The 21,362-nt window shown below is 40.3% G+C and overlaps 1 protein-coding gene and 1 long non-coding RNA gene across 7 annotated transcripts; both read right to left on the bottom strand.

The window, feature by feature from the left end:
* Positions 1–2,348: 2,348 nt before the first annotated feature.
* LOC115247642 (ras-associated and pleckstrin homology domains-containing protein 1-like) lies at positions 2,349–7,606 on the bottom strand. Of its 2 annotated transcripts, XM_029830018.1 has the most exons (7): positions 7,516–7,606; positions 5,918–7,085; positions 5,442–5,485; positions 5,272–5,335; positions 5,090–5,197; positions 2,878–2,965; positions 2,349–2,775 (listed from the first exon to the last, which is right to left on the bottom strand). In XM_029830018.1, the coding sequence occupies exons 2-6, from the start codon at positions 7,073–7,075 to the stop codon at positions 2,891–2,893; spliced, it is 1,449 nt and encodes a 482-aa protein (XP_029685878.1). In that variant the 5' UTR covers positions 7,076–7,085; positions 7,516–7,606; the 3' UTR covers positions 2,349–2,775; positions 2,878–2,890. The 2 variants fall into 2 exon arrangements, with proteins under 2 accessions (XP_029685878.1, XP_029685877.1); XM_029830017.1 differs by lacking the exons at positions 2,349–2,775; positions 2,878–2,965 and adding an exon at positions 4,391–4,867.
* A 656-nt stretch (positions 7,607–8,262) lies between these two features.
* Positions 8,263–14,298, bottom strand: LOC115247644 (uncharacterized). 5 transcript variants are annotated; one of them, XR_003886699.1, is made up of 11 exons: positions 13,377–14,298; positions 13,169–13,241; positions 12,913–12,993; positions 12,718–12,752; positions 12,552–12,612; positions 12,418–12,460; positions 12,258–12,314; positions 10,606–11,653; positions 9,841–9,935; positions 9,438–9,502; positions 8,263–9,053 (listed from the first exon to the last, which is right to left on the bottom strand). It is a non-coding gene; the product is annotated as an uncharacterized lncRNA (long non-coding RNA). The 5 variants fall into 5 exon arrangements; XR_003886696.1 differs by lacking the exon at positions 9,438–9,502; XR_003886697.1 differs by lacking the exons at positions 8,263–9,053; positions 9,438–9,502 and having other exon boundaries at positions 9,840–9,935; positions 10,606–10,690; positions 10,806–11,653.
* Positions 14,299–21,362: the final 7,064 nt, after the last annotated feature.

The raw sequence follows: 21,362 nt of genomic DNA, 5'->3' as shown, positions 1-21,362 counted from the left end.
TGAATGTGGCCCAGCAGGGGGCCGATATACAACTACAAACAGAAGTGGCTTTTCTATCTTCCAGTTCAGATGGGTGATGCCAAGAGTCAGGCTTTCAAATGAACTGAAGCTATGTTTTGGTCTGGGATTAATTAATAACTTGGAGTGATAGATTGCTGCCACTCCCCCTCCTCAACCAGTAACACGTGGAATATGATAGTTAAGATGGGTAGGAGGAGTAGATTCATTTAAGCCAGGGGTCGGCAACCCGCGGCTTTGGAGCCGCATGCGGCTCTTTGGCGCCGCCCTAGTGGCTCCCTGGAGCTTTTTCAAAAATATGAAAATGGAAATTGTTTTAATATAATTTTTGTAGGAGAAAAACGTGACAAACATTCTTAAAGTTTTCAACATCCCACGATAATGGAAGTTAAACTTAAAGCACCATCGTACAGCAGAGTGGTCACATGGGGCGTCATTCTCTCCAGGATGCGCGGCAGGAAAATAAACATTTCATCATTGTAACTGTCTGAGAGACATGTTAATTGAAAAATTCAGTCAATATTTATTTTACATTTTCAAAATGGTCATAATTTCATTTAATGTCTCAATTCGTTATTGTTGAAATGGCTTAAAAATGTATTGTTCTTTATGTATGTTTCCTTTGATAGGTCACTTGTAGGGTTCTTTTCAAAAGACATCTGTATGATGCGTGGCCATTATTTCATTGGACCGTTGTAGCTACAATCATGAATGCTCATTATGTATTTGTGGCCTACTTACCATTTGGAAAGTAGGCTAATACAGCTAATATAGACACTTACTGCCTGTGTTGCCTTCATTATAAGGCTTTTAATTTTTTGCGGCTCCAGACAGATTGGTTTCTTGTTTTTTTGGTCCAATATGGCTCTTTCAACATTTTGGGTTGCCGACCCCTGATTTAAGCTCACATACTCCTCCTCCTGAAGCCAGGTCTCAGTAAGACAAAATAAATCAATGTGATGATCCACTATCAGGTCATGTACTAACAGGGATTTACACAAAAGAGATCTAATATTTAACAGTCCACACTTAATTGTGATATTAGTTTCTCCAACTTTCTCCAACGCTCCCCTGCTCTGTGCTTGGTGAACTTTTAACCGTGGAACAGAGACTACCTCTATAGTGTTAAATAAACCAAAACCAAATTTACGTTTCCGTCTCGCCAGCAGCCGTAAATTTGCTTCTATGTCGCCCGCTCTGGCCCCCGGAATGCTCTTAACTATGGTCGCTGGAGTCGCCAATTACCAGGGTCGGTTTCTCAGCGGGTGTGTCGCCGAGTGGGAAAAGCGGTTAGCCACGGGAAGCGGGTGGTGGGGCACCGTGGGCCTTTGTTTGGGGCTACGCTTCCTACGAACCGTCTCCCAGCCGCCCTGGCTAGCCGGCTGCTGCCGGGGGCCGCTAGCTGTAGCTACGCTAGGCGGCTCCGCAGCAGCTAGCTTCTCCTGGCTACCTGACGCAACTCCAGCTAACTGAGGAACCGCGTCTCAAGATCGCTAAGTCTCGCCTCCATAGCCGTAAATAAACTACACTTTCTGCACCTATTCCCTTCACTAAGGGAGGCAGAGGAGTAACTAAACATTTCACACGCTGAACAGACAAAGACACCGAGTGAAACAGACGGTGAGGCCATGCTAGCGCTGATAATCGGCGAAGCCCCGTATTTGTTTAATATGGGTTATTTCTCACTGTTGTTATCAGGTGACTCGAATGTCCCAAGTGTTCAAATTAAAGTGAATACAACACACACTTGTTCCCTATTCACTACTCACTACATGGGGGACATGGATTGAGTGAACTACGTAGCGCACTCAATTCAAAATTAGCTTTCGGACACTACGGCGCACGTAAAATGACGTAATGTTGTCGCATAATAATAACGAACCGTTCCCCGTTCCCCGGGAAAAGGCCAGGTGTGGCCAGGTCCATTTAATTATTTTAACCCATCCGAAACATACCCAAACACATTCAGCGCTTGTTTCTTTGAAAGTGCAATATTTTACCCTATTATTATCTTTATATAATAATAATAGATTAAAATATTAATGTCAATAACAATAACATAACACTTCCTTATTATCTCAAATAATTAGTGTCCGGTGACATTTTCGTGCCATGACATGATGGTACATTCTCAAATATCTATATAAGTAATACAGGAATTTTACATACAGGAATTTTACATCACATTGGATAAATGCAATTTCTTTATGTGTGTGTTTATGTAAATAGTTTTCATTTCAAAATCAAAAACTGTATCAATTAAATTTACACTTTGAATAAAGCATTTGTTATCAACCATATGATGCGAAGAAAGCAATCTTTGATGGAAGTTGATTTAAACAATTTAATATTACCAACAGAACAGTACAATTATACAATTTAATATATACTTTTTTACATTTTTTCTTTGATTTGCTCTAAGAGATCTAAAAGTCTCTCATCCCTGGCTACCTCTTGTGTTGCCCTTTCCTCGGCCCTCTCTAGCAGCTCCAGGATCCTATCGCGCCGCTGGCGCTTGCGTGTTGCTGGCCCTGGTTGCTCCTCTTCTGTCCCTGACTCACCATCAGGTCTCTCCAGGACTGAATGTGAGGAGCCTGACGTAGAATGGCCCTCCACCCAGGCTGAGGCAACGAGGCATGGGGGCCGAATGGAGGGCCTGCCACCTATTGCCTCATCCATGAGCGGGAACTATTTCCATTTGTCAGCTGTGACCTCCCCAGACTCAGTCCCAGACCCTGATGGTGGTCTCCGAAGCTCCTACAAATAGGGAATAAGCGAATAATTCAAACAGTAATGCAACATTTCCTATAATTATTAGTCTGTTACATTTAGACCAAATTTAAAGCAATTATTACAAACCTTGTAGGTTTTTCTAAGGTTCTCCCACTTTTTGGCTGCTCGTGCTGGAGTCAGCTTTCCAGTGAGGCCAATTTCCCTCAGCACAGCTCTACAAATTGGAACAAGGACATAAACAAATTGCAGAAGTCCATCAGTTTAGTTTCTGGATTGTGATCACACCAGATTCCAATTTACAGCAATACAATACAGTATTTAATAACATTTTGCCACCACCCACTCCCATCCTGCTGCAGCAGAAAACCTCTTCCCGGAGAAGAGGTGGTCCTTCTCCATCCGGCATCGGATCATCATATTTATATCATCGTCACTCCCTTAAGAAATCAATTCAAGCCATCAGTCTGCGTTATATTAATACCACTCCTACAGTACCTTAAATTTGCATTTGAAATGCACCGACTCTAGTACGGCAGAATTAAAGCGGTACGTAATCTAATAAGATGCTTATAGTCGTGTATATATAAATAAAGGCAAAAAACATTTAAAATGGAGGCAGCAATGTTCAACTAAAGTGAAAGAATTTTACACTCTAGTAAGATATGTGAAACAAATACCATATAATAATAATAACATAATATTACATACATTTGTACGTCATGTCTGCTCGTTTACCCGCCATCGACAGATTACCACGTGATACCGTAAAGCCTGATGGGATATATTACCGAGCCCATGTGCATCGGTTGTACATACACTACTTTTTGCAGTGCATTGTGGGATACATTGAGTGCACTCGCGATGCTCACTAAGAATTCGGACGTCCACGCGATTGAGTGCACTATGTAGGGTATAGGGGGTGGTTTCGGACACAGCCCAAGTGTTCAATATTAAATGAATACAACACCCCGTGCACAATGCAACCAACGAACGATTGAGAAGACAGGAAGTGACGCAATACGTTGCCAGCTCGGAAGGGTCGTCGTTTGGGCAGAATAATGTGAAATTAAAGATCAAATGGCTTTTAAACAGATCTGTGATGGCTGAACAAGACTGATGTGGCAGTAACACCAACGTGTGCATCAACTCTCCAGCTAACACGCATTATTTCATTAGTATTATTCATCTTATTCATTATGGCCCTCAGGAATTTAATCATCCTCATTGTAAACAAGTGCGTGATGATGAAAAAGAGCAATAAACCTGATGGATATTCTGCCCCCTGCTGGGTGGAAGACGTTATGACCAAAAACAGAACAACAAAGTGCAGAATACACTTTAGTAGTGTTCAGTCATATTTACATCCATCAGCAACTCACCTGTACCTGGACATTCTGCACACATTCATGTTTAAAATGGTGTTGAAACACCTTTAACGATTTTAAACACTCATCAAAGTCAGTGTTTTCAGATTCTGTGATTTCACACTGGACATAATGTGAATGAGGTACATCAACAAATCCTCTTTACTCAAACATAAGTTTCTACATCCAAAGCACTCCTGATGAACTCAAATAAAAGCCTAACAAACTCAGTACCAACATTAGATAAATAAGATGCAAAGAGACATATTGCTCAGTGCTTTTTAATAGAAGAAATCAGAATTATAAGCATCAATTATGCAGGTGTGTTAAAAGAAAAACACTGGAACATTCTGGACGGACTGGAACAATCAAACTGGGAACAGAACCTGGATTTAAAAAAACAAAAAAACAAACCTAAACAACAAACCAAAGAAAACAATCCCCTAAAGCAGCAATTAAAGAGTTTCTCTTCAGCTTCTTTTGTAAAGACTGAAAACGAAATATTCATAGTGGTCTGTTCAAAGCCACGCATATCTCAACTTAGTTGGCTGGCGAGTCCCAGCTGGTTGGGGATCTTGTTCTGGGTAGGGTGGGCTAAGTTCTGGGTAGGGTGGGCTAAGGTCTGGGTAGGGTGGGCGAAGGTCCGAGTAGGGTGGGCGAAGGTCTGGGTAGGGTGGGCGAAGGTCTGGGGATGGGGCACGCTTACGTGGTGGCATCCGACAGACCTGTGCATATGACAGTTTGGAGCCCACCTGAACAGTCAGAGCAGAAGGATTTAGTTTCCAACATGAGCATCGCTGCAACAGCTCTGGTAAAACCAGATTAATATTGGCTGACAATTCTGTGACCTCACGGACCCTGAATAACCCGGCTTGCTGGCTTTGAGAAGACTCTGTTCAACCAGTTCAGGACGACTCAAATAAAACAAGGTTGCGTCTGACAGTGAGTGTTTCTGACATTATTAGTAAATGTACCTTGTTCTCAGTTGCAGGTACGGTTGCTGTGGAAACATTCACAGCAGAAAGAGAAGGGAAGTTGGCCTCCCCGATCTCAGGAAGAGGTGACGGCTTCCTCTCTGCGTCCTATAAAGCAGCACTGGGTCAATGTGGAAACTGAGCACTGGTGTGTCCACAAGGCAAAACCAGCAGTTGCTTACCAGCTCCTTTGTCTTGTCTGCTTCCCTCTGTTGGTATCTTCTCCCCATGCTGACGCGTCCTCTCCTGCAGAAAGGAGAAGTCACAACTGCTCTGGTCCCCATAAATAATCTGAATTCCCGGGAAGGGAATTAAAAGCATCTTCACAAACATTAAATGATGGCTAGAATACCTTTGTAGTCTGGGAGGTTTGGCTGACAGTCCTGGCAAAGTTTTCTGGCAACATAAAAGTTAATAATCTGGTCATGATACAAACATATAGATTGGTATCATAAACATATATCATTGTGTGTATATATTGTATATACCCATCACAGTTTTATTCGCGACTTAAGCACTTCTGGTTGGATGCTAACTGCATTTCGTTGCCTTGTACTTGTGACATGTGTAATGACAATAAAGTTTAATCTAATCTAATCTAATCTAATCTAATCTAATCTAATGAAAACATGATTTCACATAGTGAGGCGATGTTCATGGGACTACTGTAATAAATCTGGAACTACTTTTTTAAAATGAACACTGCCACCTACTGGACATATGGTGTCTGCACATTTAGCTTTATCTATTTAAAAAGGACACAATGTGGAAAATGTTGTCAGGCCAAAGACAACTGAGACAACAAGTGTGGATCTGGCTAACACTTACAGGCTGTGGGCAGTCTCTGGGAGCCTTGGAGGGCTGTAGCTCCGACACTGGCCCTGGGATGTCCACACCTCTACCCATCTGGGGGAACTCAGCCTGGGGTGTGCCCTTAGACCACACCATTCCCTTTGTCTCGTCTCCACTGTTGCCCCCTTCAGCCATCACGTGCTGCTCATGACAGACGGACTCCATCTTGGATGGAGTGGGAGCATCTCCACAAGCACCAGGGGGCAAAGTTTGAGTGGCAACGTCCTGACGCTCAGGTCTCGGGGGGGCCAGGTCTTCAGGTGCACTGTAAAAACAAATTGAGACAGAGGGATCATCGCCCTCTTCTCGGCTCGGGATTTTCCGGATGCGTGAATTCGCTGGAAGCCACGAACGTTTGAGCTCCGCATTTTCCTGCCACTCAAAGTGGGATTTGGGGGATCTACGGTGAGTTTCTGGACCGTACAATTTTCCTGGATTGTTGAGAGACGAGGTCGTGACATCGGTGTGATGGGAGGAAACAGTATCCGGTGAGGATATTGTGGTCACACGCACATCGACCTCACTTGGTAGGGACAATTCAGGAGGTGTTGAGAATAATCCAGAGACTGGTCCAGGAGGAGGTGTTGGGAATAAATCAGGGTCTGGTCCAGGAGGAGGTGTTGGGAATAAATCGGGGTCTGGTCCAGGAGGAAGTGTTTGGAATAATCCAGTGTCTGTTTCAGGAGGAGGTGTTAGTAACTCGGTTTGCAGCACAGTGGATGGACCAGGCTCATCTGTTGCCCACTGGTTCTGCTCCTGCTCAAGGTCATCAGCATCAATGGGACGGATGCTGTAGAAGCTGTTTGACCCATCTGGAGTGTTTTCCTCTCCGCCTGTGCTCAGTCTGTCCAGCGCCACACAGGGATCTGATTCAAGGGTGGGCCCGACACGTGTTGGGTTCCTAATAACCTCAGGTTCCTCCTTACACCTGCTGTCTCCTTTAAGCTCTGCATCCAACCATGCCTGCTGGGTTCCTGCGGTGGTGTGCTGCCTGTGCTCCACCGTCTTCGTGCTCCATCCACTGTAGTGCAGGATGTCTGACAGACTGCTGATGTCACTGTCGATGTCGCTGATGCTTTCGCTGTCGCTGTCGCTGTCTCTCCACTCGTCAGTCTTACTACAGCAGCACCCCATCTTCTACAGCCTGAAGCAGAAACAACAAAAAAGCCACTGCCATGACCACACACACTCAAACAGTCATCAACAGATCCGTTCGCTGCTCCAGCCTCATGGAGAAAGAGGAAAGTTCTGCCTCGCCCCCTCCCCAGCCCAGACTAGCACAGGTGAGGGGCTCACGCCCCTGCCAATCATCAGGGCGTGAGCAAGGCCCAGTTAGGCTACAGTTTGAGAGGGGCCGGCACATGCTACACAAGCCCCGCCCCCACCTGCTTCACTGTGACTTGCATCAAACCAGCCTAACCCTCATGTGCACGAGCCCCGCGCACGAGTCTGCACTGACATGAAGAAGCGCCACCATATTAGCAGAATTGGATTCATATTGAAAACATTTAGACTTTGGTAGAGCTGCCAGCAGAGCTCAACTTGATCCCAACCATCATCTCCCAGTTACTGACCTTTGGACCTTTAACGAGCGTGCACGTCAGTACGAAGCTTGTCTCTTTTAGAGGGTGATACTCGGTGGGAGGGTCAAAGAATGAGGCAGCAGAGCTGACTCTGGATCAAAAATCTGCAGTTGGAGAGAGATGAGTTGTCTTGGTGTAGTGATGGTTTCAGCTTAACCTTTAACGATTAATGTCTGTAGGTGTAGCAGCAACACTTTAGAAGAAAGACTTTTTTCTTTGAATCAAAGCTTACAACTTGAAAGGCTGCTGTGCTTTACATCAAAGCCACTGGACGCGTCACGTGCACCACCGAGACAATAGAGACCACAACCACCAGACAGAACCTCTTCCAAAGAAAGAGAGCGTAGATAAACACTTTGCTTTTGAAGCTTTAAATTCAAGATGTTTAAAATGATAATTTTTTACTCTTTTTGAATTTGATGCCTGACCCCCTTTTAAGGAAAAGAAGAAATCTGAAGGAGCTCCACAGCTGAGGGGCCGTCTCCCTGGGATCTCAGGGGCAAATGACAAATTCTAAATTGCAAGTAGCAGATATGAACAGGGAAATGCTACGTTATCTGCTTATTCTGTTACAAATAATCTGATGAGATAGGTGGGGAGTTAATTCAGTTGGGGATAGACAGATGGAATATTAGTGTTGTTAGTATGATACTTGAGTTCTTTAGATATTGTTTTCAATTCAGGACTCTGCCGCCTTGAGTTGGCTTTTGCGAAGACAGAAATGTTGACAACAGTGTGGACCAAGGTGGGAAATTAGTTTTATTTACATACACATACACACACACACATATACTTGTCTTTATCAGCCTGTGAGGGCACCATTCCCCCCATTCTTTGTAAGGACCACCTTTTCCACTGATGTTACAATAGTGCAAAATACAAAAGTCTCACAAAATGGGCGTATAGAGCTAGACTGTCACTTTAAATGGGAGAAAACACAAGGTTAAAAAACTAAACAACTCCTGACCAACTTGCGGGGACCATCCTGTTACTAGGTAGATTTCGGATAGAGGAAATGTTTCCTCACCGTTTCTACTCAATTATATATAAAGAAATTGTGTGGATTTTTTTTGTTTTCATATGGAGATTCATATTTAGTTAGCATTATACATCATGTAATTCTTGTGTTGGTATTAATTACTTCTTGAATATTTATTAATAAATTTTTTTTTGTTTTTTATTAATTCTAAAAATTGTTCTTAACTTATAAATGTGGGGTTTTGGCATCAATATAATGTTTAATGTTACATTTGTGTCTTCTTCAATTTTAAATCTGTTCCAGTAAAATACAATAAAATGCCCAAAATAAACATTAGTACACATAGAATTTTTTTAAATTCAAACAAGTAACTCCAAACAGTAGGACAAACCTTGCCAGTAACCCTAAAACTTAATGTTTACAGTACAGTTCAAAAACAAGAAAAATCAAAGCTCACAAGCAGCCAATGTCAAAGTGTAGGGTAATATTAAAGAAGTAAGACTATAGCATATCCCATCTGTCTTCATTCCTTTCTTGTGAACTTCTTTACCTGCAATAGAAGTCACAATGAATTTTCACAATGAATTAAGTGTTTAAGCTTAAACTTGAGATTTTTAATTATTTATCTGCAGATCAGCTGAGGGAGATTATTTTTGTACATGTAGCGAGAGTAAAAATCAAGTCAGAAATGTAATCTAAAAATGCAAAGATTGAATAATATTTGGAAAATGAAGGGAATCTCTAAACTGTATAGTTTTAATTAGATAACATTGACATCTCCATTAATGTGATTTGTTACCATATAAAAATATACACAATAGCACAGTATGCAACATCAACCTTTTACTTACCTGGATATTGCCTTTATAAAGTAAAAAAAAAACAGAAAAATAATTAATAACTGCAAAACAAAATGGAAGAGACATAAGTTTACCTGTCTTCTTAACGTTCCTGGGAACAGGATGTTGCTCACTACTGACTCAGTGTCAACTTCTATAACTAAAAACATGCATATATTATGACATAAGCTCTTTGTAAGCCATTTTTTTTACTCTAAGTCATCAGCCTTCTTTAAGAGACAACCCACTCAACTAATGTAATAGAGTGTTCATTATACTATGCTGCACTATACTAGAAGACAAAGTGTTTATAATGAATGGGATAAAATAGTAACAATAAAAACTATAAACGAACAAGTTATTATCAGTGATTATGTTTGTTATTTTAATTACATTTTTGCCCTTAACATTTCCCAAATATGTATATATTATTATGTATTTCAATCATGATAGTTAGTTGACTTTTAATTGGCGGTTATAGACAAGACAAATTAATACCTTTATACCTTCCACCTGATCCACAGTCCCTTCCAGGGGTTCTTCTCCAGTGCTGTCTGGGGCAGTTTGATTTCCTTTTTCCTGAGACATCGCAGCTGTTACCAGAAAAAGAACAACTGCTACTGTTGTGATATCATTATTACTATCATCTTATGATAAAATTGAAAGTCCTTAAAAACAAACAAAAAAAACCCCTCCTTGGCTGACACCTCAGCTGTAAACAAGCTGCATACAGCTTTGGTCAAATGAGAGACTTAGTAAATATTTAGCAATATTTAGTTGTTATTAGAGTGTCATCACTTTTTTCACAAAAAATGGAGAAGCATATTGTTATAGCCTGGTTTCTCAAAATAACAAAAAATAAATAAATGTACATTTAAATATTGTAAACTAACTCATCTATACTGGCAGTAAATTAAAATTGAAAAAAAAAATCATCCTTGTGAAGACAACCATTCACGTGATTACACATGTACATGTGCTCTTTGGCTACAAGTCTACAAAAGGACTGCATTCTTTTAAAACACAGGGAAAAAAAAACAAACAGAAAAAAGCCACTCAAAATACATATAAAGAGTTTAACTTTAACTGAAGTACTATATTATTACCTTTAATCAATGGATATTGTATTTTTTCACTATTGTGACTTTTCGTTCAATTAACGGATAATCTAATGCTTGGTTAGCTTGAAATCATCACAAACAAGCACACTTGTCACTACCATTTATAAAAGTTAAAAAAGTTAAAAAACTTCAAACGTCTTACCAATATAGAAGACCTTTTTGTGTTGGCCATGTGCAGCAATCCACAATTGTGTCGTTCTGCTGCTTTAGCCAGGATGAACTTTAAACTCAGAAATATCAACAAGTGAGCATCTTTATGGAGAATATTGGGGGTATTTGTCAATGAAAATATTACACTTGGTGAGGATACTAATTAAGTGAAAACATTTTGTATAAACCTACTTAGTTACAATAATGAAAGTTCACGAAATAGTTGAAATCATTTTAAATCCAGTGAGAGAAAGAGCTGCCCAGGTGCTTAATTGATTGAAGGGGCATGTTACGGTTCGTGGTGGTTTAGGACCCGAACGCAGGCAAGACGCAGTGATGAACGATCCAAAAAATGGTTTTATTAAACAAACACAAAAGGGCAGCCACAAAAATCTCAAAAAACCAACAAAGTTACCAGATCCACCTAATCACACAAAATCCTCCGACACTGGTAAGCCGGAGTCTTAGGCCTTAAATAGGCGGCTGATCACTGATGTCCTGCAGGTGCGCCAACAGGTGGCCGGAGCATGGCTCCACCACGCCCCCTGCAGGACAAACACTACTGGGAATCCTGGATCACAACAAGGCACCTTCTATGAAGTGTCAGAGTCTTAGTCTCTTATTTTATCATGTATATTAGAATGTTTACAAATATGTAAGAACAGTGAAATTGTTTTAATCAACATATTTAACAATTCTAAACAACACTAAAACAGTTACATAATAAAACTTCAAAATTTCTTGAAACAAAAAAAATTGCTAATTAAATAAAAGTGGGCAGAGAAAAAATTCTGCAGGACCTTATTAATCAAAGTGAGCTTAAGTCTTGCGTTTCTCAATTGCAATCCTGTTGTAAACATGGTACTTAACATCTTTCCATGTTCATTTGTGGAGAACTGTTTCTGCCTTAATTGCATCAACACACAATTGTTTCCCGGGAACTTTCTGTAAAATTATGTTTTTCCCTAACTGTCTCCAGACAGCTGCCTTTTCTTCTTCACTCCGAGGTCTCTGTTGAAACGGTTTTCGGATGTCTGTAGCTGCAACAGAAATTAAACTTTGTAGTTACTGTAAAGCTAGTATATCATCTCGTATATCAACTTAACAGCAGATACATTACTAATGTACATCCAAGTGTTTCACTTTTTTTTACTGATTTCTGTCTGTAGGATTAGACCTTCATTGCTCTCTTGTCCTCTCTCCTCTGATTCCCTCCTGTCTTGTCACCTCTTTCTCTCTTCCATGTTCTCCCTCTCCTCTCCCTCTTTTCTCTCTCCCTCTATCTTCCCTCTCATATTCTACCATATCCTCTCTCCCACCATCTGATTTGTAGAGTTTGAATCATCCATTAACCCATGAATTCTGTAGTTTTTATATTTACCTATCTGTTGGTATCACTGGCTCCATAGTTACACCCTGACTTTTGACCCCAATGACTCTTTTTTAGATCTACGTATTTTGGTAACAAACGTAACAGTTTTAACATATTTATTGCTCTCCTCATTGTCTTTCCCCTGTCCTGTTTGCCCTGTGTAAAAGTGAGTTTTTCCTGCCACTGTTGCTTGCTGGGGAGTCTCAAATGCCTCAAGAAAATCTAGATAACAATGATGCCCACAAGACAAAGGAGAGCTAGAACAACTCTACCTGGCAATTTTGACGGTTCTGGAACAGAACTGTTGTCATTTAGACAGTTGTCTTCTTCTGCAATAAAGAGCAAGTATTTTAGATGAGAATTAACTACAAAAACAATTAGACACAATTAGAATCTTACAGTACGGACATTAAAAGAAAGTTTTGGTCATACCATCTGAATCTTTATCTTTTTGCCTTCTTTCCTTAGAAGCAGGCTTTGTGATATAGAAATTAAAATATTATTAATTTTAAATTCGTCATGATTGAGTAATTTCAATATTAATGAAATCTAAATGTCAACTTTACCCGTGCAGAGGAGGATAAGCAGACAGGTGTTTAGATTTCTTCTTCTTTTTCTTGGGCACATCTGAGTTTGGTAATATTATAGTATTTAATAATTTTGTTATGAATCCTTCTAAACAAGAAACCAAAGTAGAAGTGAAAACTACAGGGCAGTTAGCATTATCTTTACCTGTTTTCTCTGTGTCCTTTGAGGATCTAATGCCGCTGTGGAATTAGTGGATATTTTTTAAAATTTATTAGAGTAACTACACTTGATATTGAAAAATAACATACACGACATGTGAAATATTCAGAAAATACAGGGAAAAATGCAGATGTAAAGCAGAAAAACTGTACAACAGACGACAAGTAGACAGAAGCTTACCTGTTTCAGTCGATCTTTTGGCAACATTTAACACCATGACTCCTGCAGTTGAAGCCTGCTTATTAGAGATGTCTACTTCCTCTATAAAAAAACAAACAAACAATCATACAGTGTATTTTCACTCATAGTATTTGATCGCCAATCACTGATTTATCTGATACAATGCTAAAGTGAGATTAAAAGCTTAAATGAAAAATGGATCTGCAAATACTTTTCCTAGCAATAAATAAAATGAGATCAATAGATTAATACTTACCATCCATGTCTGAAGCTTGGTTTTTGCGTTTTTTTGAACGTGGTGGCTGGCACTTTGCCACTTCCTCTTCCTTCTGGTGTTAAGAGAATGTGTTAGTTTGCAGGTGTCTGGCCAGTTTGCTTTGTGGTTTTTTGCAGTAAAGACAATATTAATAATGTCTTTTGTCCCATCTTCTCTTTGGTCCTTTAGTACAGCTTTTGACTGTTACCTTTGAAACACTTTCCTTGTGCCCTTAGGTGGCATCAACATCTTCAGGTGCATGTTCAGGTGCATCTTCAGGTGCACTGTTAAAAGGTGCCTGCTCCTCCTCATCATCATCAAAATGTGTGGATGATGAAGGGACATAGTTGCTGCCCCGGTTCTCACCTGATGGTGACAGATAGTCACCCGGGACACTAAGATTCTGAAAGATAAGGACTAAATGAGTTCATTTAAATTATTTTATTTAAGTCAAACCCACCTGTTCAATTACTGGATAGCTTGATTTAAAAATAGCTTAGTAATAAGTTATACAACCAATAACCAGAATGAGCAGAAACCTTGGAGTAAACAAATACATACCAATTCCTTCTCTTCACTCATCTTATCACCAGTAAACAAAATCAACCTTCAAACAACCTTTGCACACCTAAATTTTTTTTTAATGTTTAAGATGATTAAATTCAAACATGTGCAGTATTTATATTTAAAACATAATGGCATATATAAAAAAAACCAGACAGAATCAACTTAATTGGCCTGAGAAGCTTCACTCAAAACATGGATTGATCTTTATACTTACGCCAACCGCACAAAAAGACAATTTGATATTATTCACATATTACAATCATAGTTCCACTGTTTTTCCACATCCTAGCCAATAACAGAGCAATTACTCACAAGCTAGCTGGCAATAGCAATATAATTACTAATTCTTAATCACAGTGTCAGTTTAACATCATAGGAATTCTGCACAACTAATTATTAAAAACACAAAAAAGCCATCATAAGATCAAAAAAATGTCTTAAAATTTTTAAACTGTGATGATAGATTTACGTGTAGTGGGAAAGACGCATATTATGTGGAACTGAATGATGGGGGAAATTTATTTACAGTGATCCCTCGTTTATCGCGGGAGTTGCGTTCCAAAAATAACACGCGAAAAATGAAATCCGTGAAGTAGTCAGCTTTATTTTTTTTAATTATTTTACAACGCAATACTGAACTATAGAATGAAACCAAAAATCAAAACCTGTTTTAAAGCCCAAAATTTGTTTAAAACAATAATTTTAATATAGTAATACAAGGTTGGAAACATTGTCACTCGCGTATTTCCCAGTCCCAGCTGAGCCTCTTGGTCCTGACTCCGCTCCGCTGGAGCGTCTGTTTCTACTGAAGGCGCAGGAGTCTTTCTCCGAGAGAAAGACTGTATGTGCAGCAATAACAATAACTAGTTATTGTTTGTTAGTACTATTCTGAGAGTAATTGGTATGGTACTTGCCATGTTGGAATCTGTCTGATTGTCTGATTCTGTGAACAGTTGTCTTACATACAGGTGAGTCAAACCCACTACACAAGCACAAAGAGGGCTGTGCAACCATGGTTTAGTCTACAGAATATCCACTTTACAACAATAACTGCATCTGTGCAGACTGTATGAGCTCTACCAAAGTCTAAATGTTTTCAATATGAATCCAATTCTGCTAATGTGGTGGCGCTTCTTCATGTCAGTGCAGACTCGTGCGCGGGGCTCGTGCACATGAGGGTTAGGCTGGTTTGATGCAAGTCACAGTGAAGCGGGTGGGGGCGGGGCTTGTGTAGCATGTGCAGGTGACTGTTTGTGCGCTGTATGCTTGCACATACAGCGCACAAAATAAAATTAAACAGAAACATATTAATTTATATCTAATTTTAGAACGGATATAATCTAGTTAATTAGACCAGTAATATTATTTTCTGTACCATTTCGCAAAGTAACTCAATGAGCGACAGGTGTCCAGCCAATAATACGATACAGTTCACTTCCGCTACGCTGCCAATCAGCATTGACAGTGTTTGCGTATGTGCCCTGCCTTTACTCGCCGTGCAGGTTAGCTAAAGTACTGCTACAAAAACTGAGTGATTCAAAGGTCAAGGTTACTGTCACTGCTCTGGGAGATGTTTTGGGTGAGCTGGCACAACTCTGCCTCACTTTACAACGACGCAACCTGACTGTGATGGAAGGACACTGCTTTGCTAGAGCGAAAATTGAGAAGTTGCGTTCCCAATACTTGAGGGAGAAGGATGTACAGTGACCGTATCAAAGAGGCAATGGGGACCTCATCAGCTGATTGTCTAAATACTGGTGAGATTACTCTTTTCATTACCAAGCTCTGTGATCACATGGATGCTCGTGTTCCAGAGGATGAATTAAAGGAGGGGTCTGCATTTGACATTGAAGCACTGAGCTCAGACATCAGTTTTGACTATGGATCAGCAGACATTGCCATCACTGGCAAAGAAGTATGAGGCCATTCTCCACCAGCCGCAGTCTATGGAGGACATTAACAGTCAATATTCTGAATTCAAGTACATAATGAAGCAAAACTTAAACAGGGGTCAATCAACACATTCTCAGATATGGTTGCTGCAACACTTAGATGTGAGGAGCTAAAGGAGATCTCACAGCTTGTGGATATTTGTGCTACATTTCAAGCTTCCAGTGCAGATTGTGAAAGAGGATTTAGTTTAATGAATCATATCAAAACAGCATCTAGAAATTGTCTTGAAGTGGCACATTTGGACCAGTTCATGCGCATAAAGTAAAAGCAAGCAGCAGAGGAAGTCATCGACTGTCACACCTGTGGGTTAGGTTGGCTTTTTTGACCTTTCTCCATGCTGGTTTTGTGACTTCCTGTTATTTTGAAACTAACTCTCCTCTCATTTCAGGGCACTTGCCCTTCCTTATCCTCCAATCGACTCCTGATTGTTTCTAGCTGCTCCCCATTACCCCCCATGTGCTTATAGTCTGTGTCTGTGGTAAAGGGACAGCACTAGACTGGTTTAGAACTCGACTCTACCGGCAGCTTATTCTGTAAAGCGCATAGAAACAATTTTGATTGTAACAAATGTGATATAAATAAAGATTGATTGAACACCTATTTTAATTTGCAGCAAAAACTATGACCTGGATAGTTACATTTTCACTATCTATTTTCAGTATCTGACTTCATTGAGGCCTCCTCAAATAGCATCCTGATATTACTCAACTGTAAATATACTAAGGGAGAAGTCAAGCACAAAGAGGGCCGTGCAACCATGGTTTAGTCTACAGAATATCCGGTTTTGCTTCATTTGGCCCCAGATGCTTCTAAGATGAAACTTCAAATTCTATAACTTGTTAGTGCGTGAGAGATGTGCTGAGCCTCAGCTGTACACAGTGGCTAAGGGCAAAGGTCAGGGTGTTCACCTATTTTTTATCCCCATTTTTTCCTGACACTTTCAAATTAGCTGCTGAAAGCATAGTATCTTTATCAATGGTGTCCCAGTAAACATCCTGCCAGATTTCAGCACCCTCAGAAGTTCCAAAGGATGGCAAAAATGTGAATGTGAGGCCTTCAGGTCAGCTAGGATTTTTTTTTTCTGATTTCTTCAATATATTTTATCTAGACAGATTAAAATGACAGGTTTATCATAAGGAGGTGCTGGACTATAATATACAGCTCTGGGCAGGCTTTGTGTTCCCAGGGAGAAAACTAATTGTATATAGGGAGAAAACTAATTGTATATATATATATATATATATATATTAGTTTAGAGGGAGAAAACTAATTGTGTGTATATATATATATATATATATATATATATATAATATATATATAATTAGTTATATATATAATTAGTTTTCTCCCTGGGAACACAAAGCCTGCCCAGAGCTAGATATTAGTCCATTACCTCCTTATGATAAACCTGTCATTTTAATCTGTCTAGTGCTGCTGAGTTAAAGGCCAAAGAAAGTGCTTCATAGAAGACTGAATGTTTTAAATCACATTTGGGGAATGAAGACCTGAACTCACCTACATGATAAAGGTGAATTTAGAAACATATAGATGAATACTGCATATTGGATATAGATAGATAGACAAATAGACACCACAACCACAACCTTCTTGTCGCAAGAATGATCTGTGGTGGAGGAGACAGATTATTTCTTTTCCCAGAAACATATTTTTATTTTTCTATGTGCTCAAAGTATAACCAAAATACAAACACAAAATAAGCAAAACAATAGCTAGAAAATACCAAAAATAAAGTGGCTTCAATGTTACCAGGCTAAATCAATATAATAGCACAAAGACCCTGCACACTTCTACAGTGACACAACTTCGACACTTTCTCCGTCATGCCGAACCCAAAAACACAACCCCGCCTGGGCCTACTACAGAGCTTATATACTTGTAGCCTCTCCCGCAAATTAAACCAATTATCCAAATTACACTAAATAATACATTTCTAAACTCCAAATAACAACTGAGAAGAACATACATAATATGCATAAACATCCAAAGGAAATTTCCACCACCAAAACCACCCTGTGCATAGTAAAATACATGTTCAACCTACCACAATAAAACACCCCCGCTAAAATCGATTGTGCCGTAGCTCCCGCGAATCCCCTCCATAAATACAAACTTTGAATACCGTATTCTCACGACCATAAGGCGCACTGTATTAAAAGGCGCAGTCTCAGTTATGGGTGCTATTTCTGTATTTAAAACATACACAAGACGCACCATATTATTCGGCGCATGCTGAAACATACAGTAAAAAATGACAACGGAAGTAAAACAGTGAGTTTCGACACATTTATCGAACAAAATATTCATTCTTCCGCCACAAAACCATCAAAGTTTTCATCTTCTGTATCTGAATTAAACAGCTGCATATTTCAATGTCCTACATCCCGAATTTCCTCTTCTTAATCATCTGAATCGGACTCACCGACCAGTTCTGGTTTAGCGTTGATTTTGTGAAAGCTCTTCCAATACATGAAGACGGTATCATAGCCCATGCGATCTATTAGCACAACTGTTCAATTCGGACACCGAAGAGGAAGAATTTGAGGGATTCCTGGATGAGGAATGAACTGATAAAGTGAGCTTTACGTGTTTCTTTTGTGTGTTTACAACTTAACAAGGCTGGTCATACTGTGAATATGGACATTACCGTTTGAACAACGTTGTTATATTGCTATTGTTATATTGCTATTGCTATTGCTTTGCACTACTTCGAGAGTTTGAGTTACCGTATATTGTGCTTGCACTAAGGTTTGATTTACCACAACGGTACTACGCGAGAAAAATGTTGCACTAAATCGAAGATTTATTAAACTCCACTATCCATTAAGTGATACAAATGTTGCACTACCTGTTATAAAAGAACTGTGTTACGCGAAAAAACTACGTCACTCGGGGAAAATAATAAAACAGCTGTTTATTCATTTTGGGAGTGATCGGAGTTGTGAGAACGCCGGTTTGTATTCTATTAATAAAGTTTGACTGACTTATCTCGCTGTTTTATTGACATTTCCTTTAGCGCAGCTCGATCTAGTGAATGCGTCATAAAACCTCAGGCACTACCGTAGTTTCTATGCCATGCGCCTTATAACGCAGTGCGCTCTATGTTTGAAAACAGTTCTAAAATAGGCCGTTAATTGGAGGTGCGACCTATAAAACAGTGCGCCTTATGGTCGTGAAAATACGCTAGATCTCACCACGGCTGCTACCTCCGCAGTTGTCATCAGGAGAAAGAGCAAGGAGGCCGGGTGTCAAAAAGATAATACAGATGCATACTGCATACAACAGATAAAGTAGACAATAGGTAAATATGAAGGTAAGGTACATGTGCAGCAACCAACAATCTTTGCGTGACTACATATAAAACTAGACAAAAAACGTAGACCTCTGGGCTGAGAAGTAGAGGGTTCTTGGTTTGAGCCCCAGTGCAGACACAACATGGAAAGGGTTCTGAGGTACCTTTGAGCAAGGTACCAAACCCACAAATGCTCATATCCAGGGGGGGACCTGCCTTCATCCATTGTGGACCCTCCCTGTGACCCCAAAGGGATAAAGTGGATAAGAAGAGACAGAGATTAATATAGATGCTAGATGCTATCTAAAATGGCACTGTCTCAGGCGGCAGCCAGTAGTAGCAGCTCCCTAAACTTAACTGTTCTTTTTTAAATTCTCGTAGTGTTTTCTATACTTGTTTACATTCTTTTCTATTTGGATTTACTTTCTTTCTTTCCATTTTCAACTGGAGTATTCAGACACCACGTTCACCATGTTCACCATGCACCTCTGCCAACTTCTTCCGCCTCCCCCCTGCTGACACCCTACATGGATCCCAGCATGTCACCCATCCCCCCGACAGGACTATCCTTCACGTCTGGCCAGGTGAAGAGAGAGCTGGAGAGGCTCAACCAGAGAAAGGCTGCCGGACCGGACGGCATCAGCCCACGAGTGCTGAAGAGCTGCTCCAGGCAGCTGTGTGGGATACTGCAGCACCTGTTCAACCAGAGCCTTCATCTTCAGAGGATCCCAGTGCTTTGGAAGACATCCTGCCTGGTCCCTGTGCCGAAGAAGACCCATCCTGTGGCACCGAGTGACTACAGGCCAATAGCACTGACCTCCCACATTATGAAGGTCATGGAGCGGCTGGTGCTGTCACACCTCAGACCTCTGGTGAGCTCCTTTCAGGACCCTCTGCAGTTTGCCTATCAGCCCAAGGTGAGGGTTGATGACGCAGTGATATACCTGCTACAGAGGGCTTACTCCTCCTTGGACAGACTAAACACCACAGTGCGGGTCATGTTCTTCGACTTCTCTTCTGCCTTCAACACCATCCAGCCAAGACTGCTGAGGGCTAAGTTGGAGAATCATGGACAGTCCCTCCCACCCCCTCCATAACACAGTGGACAAACTGAGAAGCAGCTTCAGCAGCAGACTCCTGCAGCCTCGCTGCTCTAAGGAACGCTACAGGAAGTCCTTCCTGCCGTCCGCCCTCAGACTCTATAACTCACCCAAACCCAGCTAATAACAATAACTGTGCAATATTCATGTTGTAATTGTATTCCTATTTATTCTATATTTATGTATATATGGTTATGATGCTTATAATATGTATATATTATATTATGTATATATATATATATTATATATATATATTATATATATGCTTATAATATATGCTGTATATATGCTTATAACGTTCTAATCTTATCTGTATTTATTTATTCTGTTTCTATACTTTGTATAGGTTGCTACTATAATTCAATTTACATCTTAATCTTCTTAATCTTATATAGGCAACAATCAAAGGTTACATAACATAGTAGGTGCGGGTGTCTTTTAATCAAAGCCTCTTAGCTTTGATGATAAACTTAGGCATGTTTCCTATTACTCGACCTGCAACTACTACTGTATGAGTTGCAGCGGTAGAGTAATATGAAACATGCCTGAGTTTATGACCAAACGTACCCAGGGGCAAAACAAATTAATAAATGATGTCTTCATGTCAGGTATATTGGTTTTTTTTAATCTATCTTTCTGTCATCTATCATCTATGTAGTTTTATTAAAATCTTCGCTCTTCAAATCAGCGCTCCATGATTATGCACGACAAATTGGTATCGATCCTGAGAATGAACCAGAACTCATGTGTCTGGCCGTAAAAGGCTTTACTGCACCTCTTCCTCCTGAATGGAGAATAAGGTATGGAAAGACAAATAAAGTAGCATAAAGAATGTATTTTAAACACTCATACCAAGAACAATAAACCCCAATATTTCCGCAAATCAGAAAAGCCAAATTCTAATTGGTTGGTTAGAAAGTTGATTACATCTTAGTCATTTACATCTATCAGACACTTTTGTCTCAACTGCATGGTGAGACATAAACATGTCACCATACAAATGAAACCTATGTGAATAAAACCTTACAGTCCTAACCTACCTAGTATCAGTGCTACAACCAGTGCAGAGCTATGGCGAGGGAGCTACGTGGGATAGGACTGTGCGCAGCAGACGGCGGTAGCATGGACTCAAACAAGATTGTTAAATAAGAGGGAGCCGCCAGATGTGCCGCCACATTCTGGCCCTTCTGAAGCAGCTTCACCACACACCCCTAAGAAGGACAACCCAGTCGTCGATGGGGTCTACCTATTTCTTCGCACCTGG

This window comes from Takifugu rubripes, chromosome 21 (assembly GCF_901000725.2).
Source record: "Takifugu rubripes chromosome 21, fTakRub1.2, whole genome shotgun sequence".
Lineage (NCBI taxonomy): Eukaryota > Metazoa > Chordata > Actinopteri > Tetraodontiformes > Tetraodontidae > Takifugu > Takifugu rubripes.
Note: the sequence above shows the minus strand (reverse complement) of the source record. Positions and strands in the feature narration are given on the sequence as shown.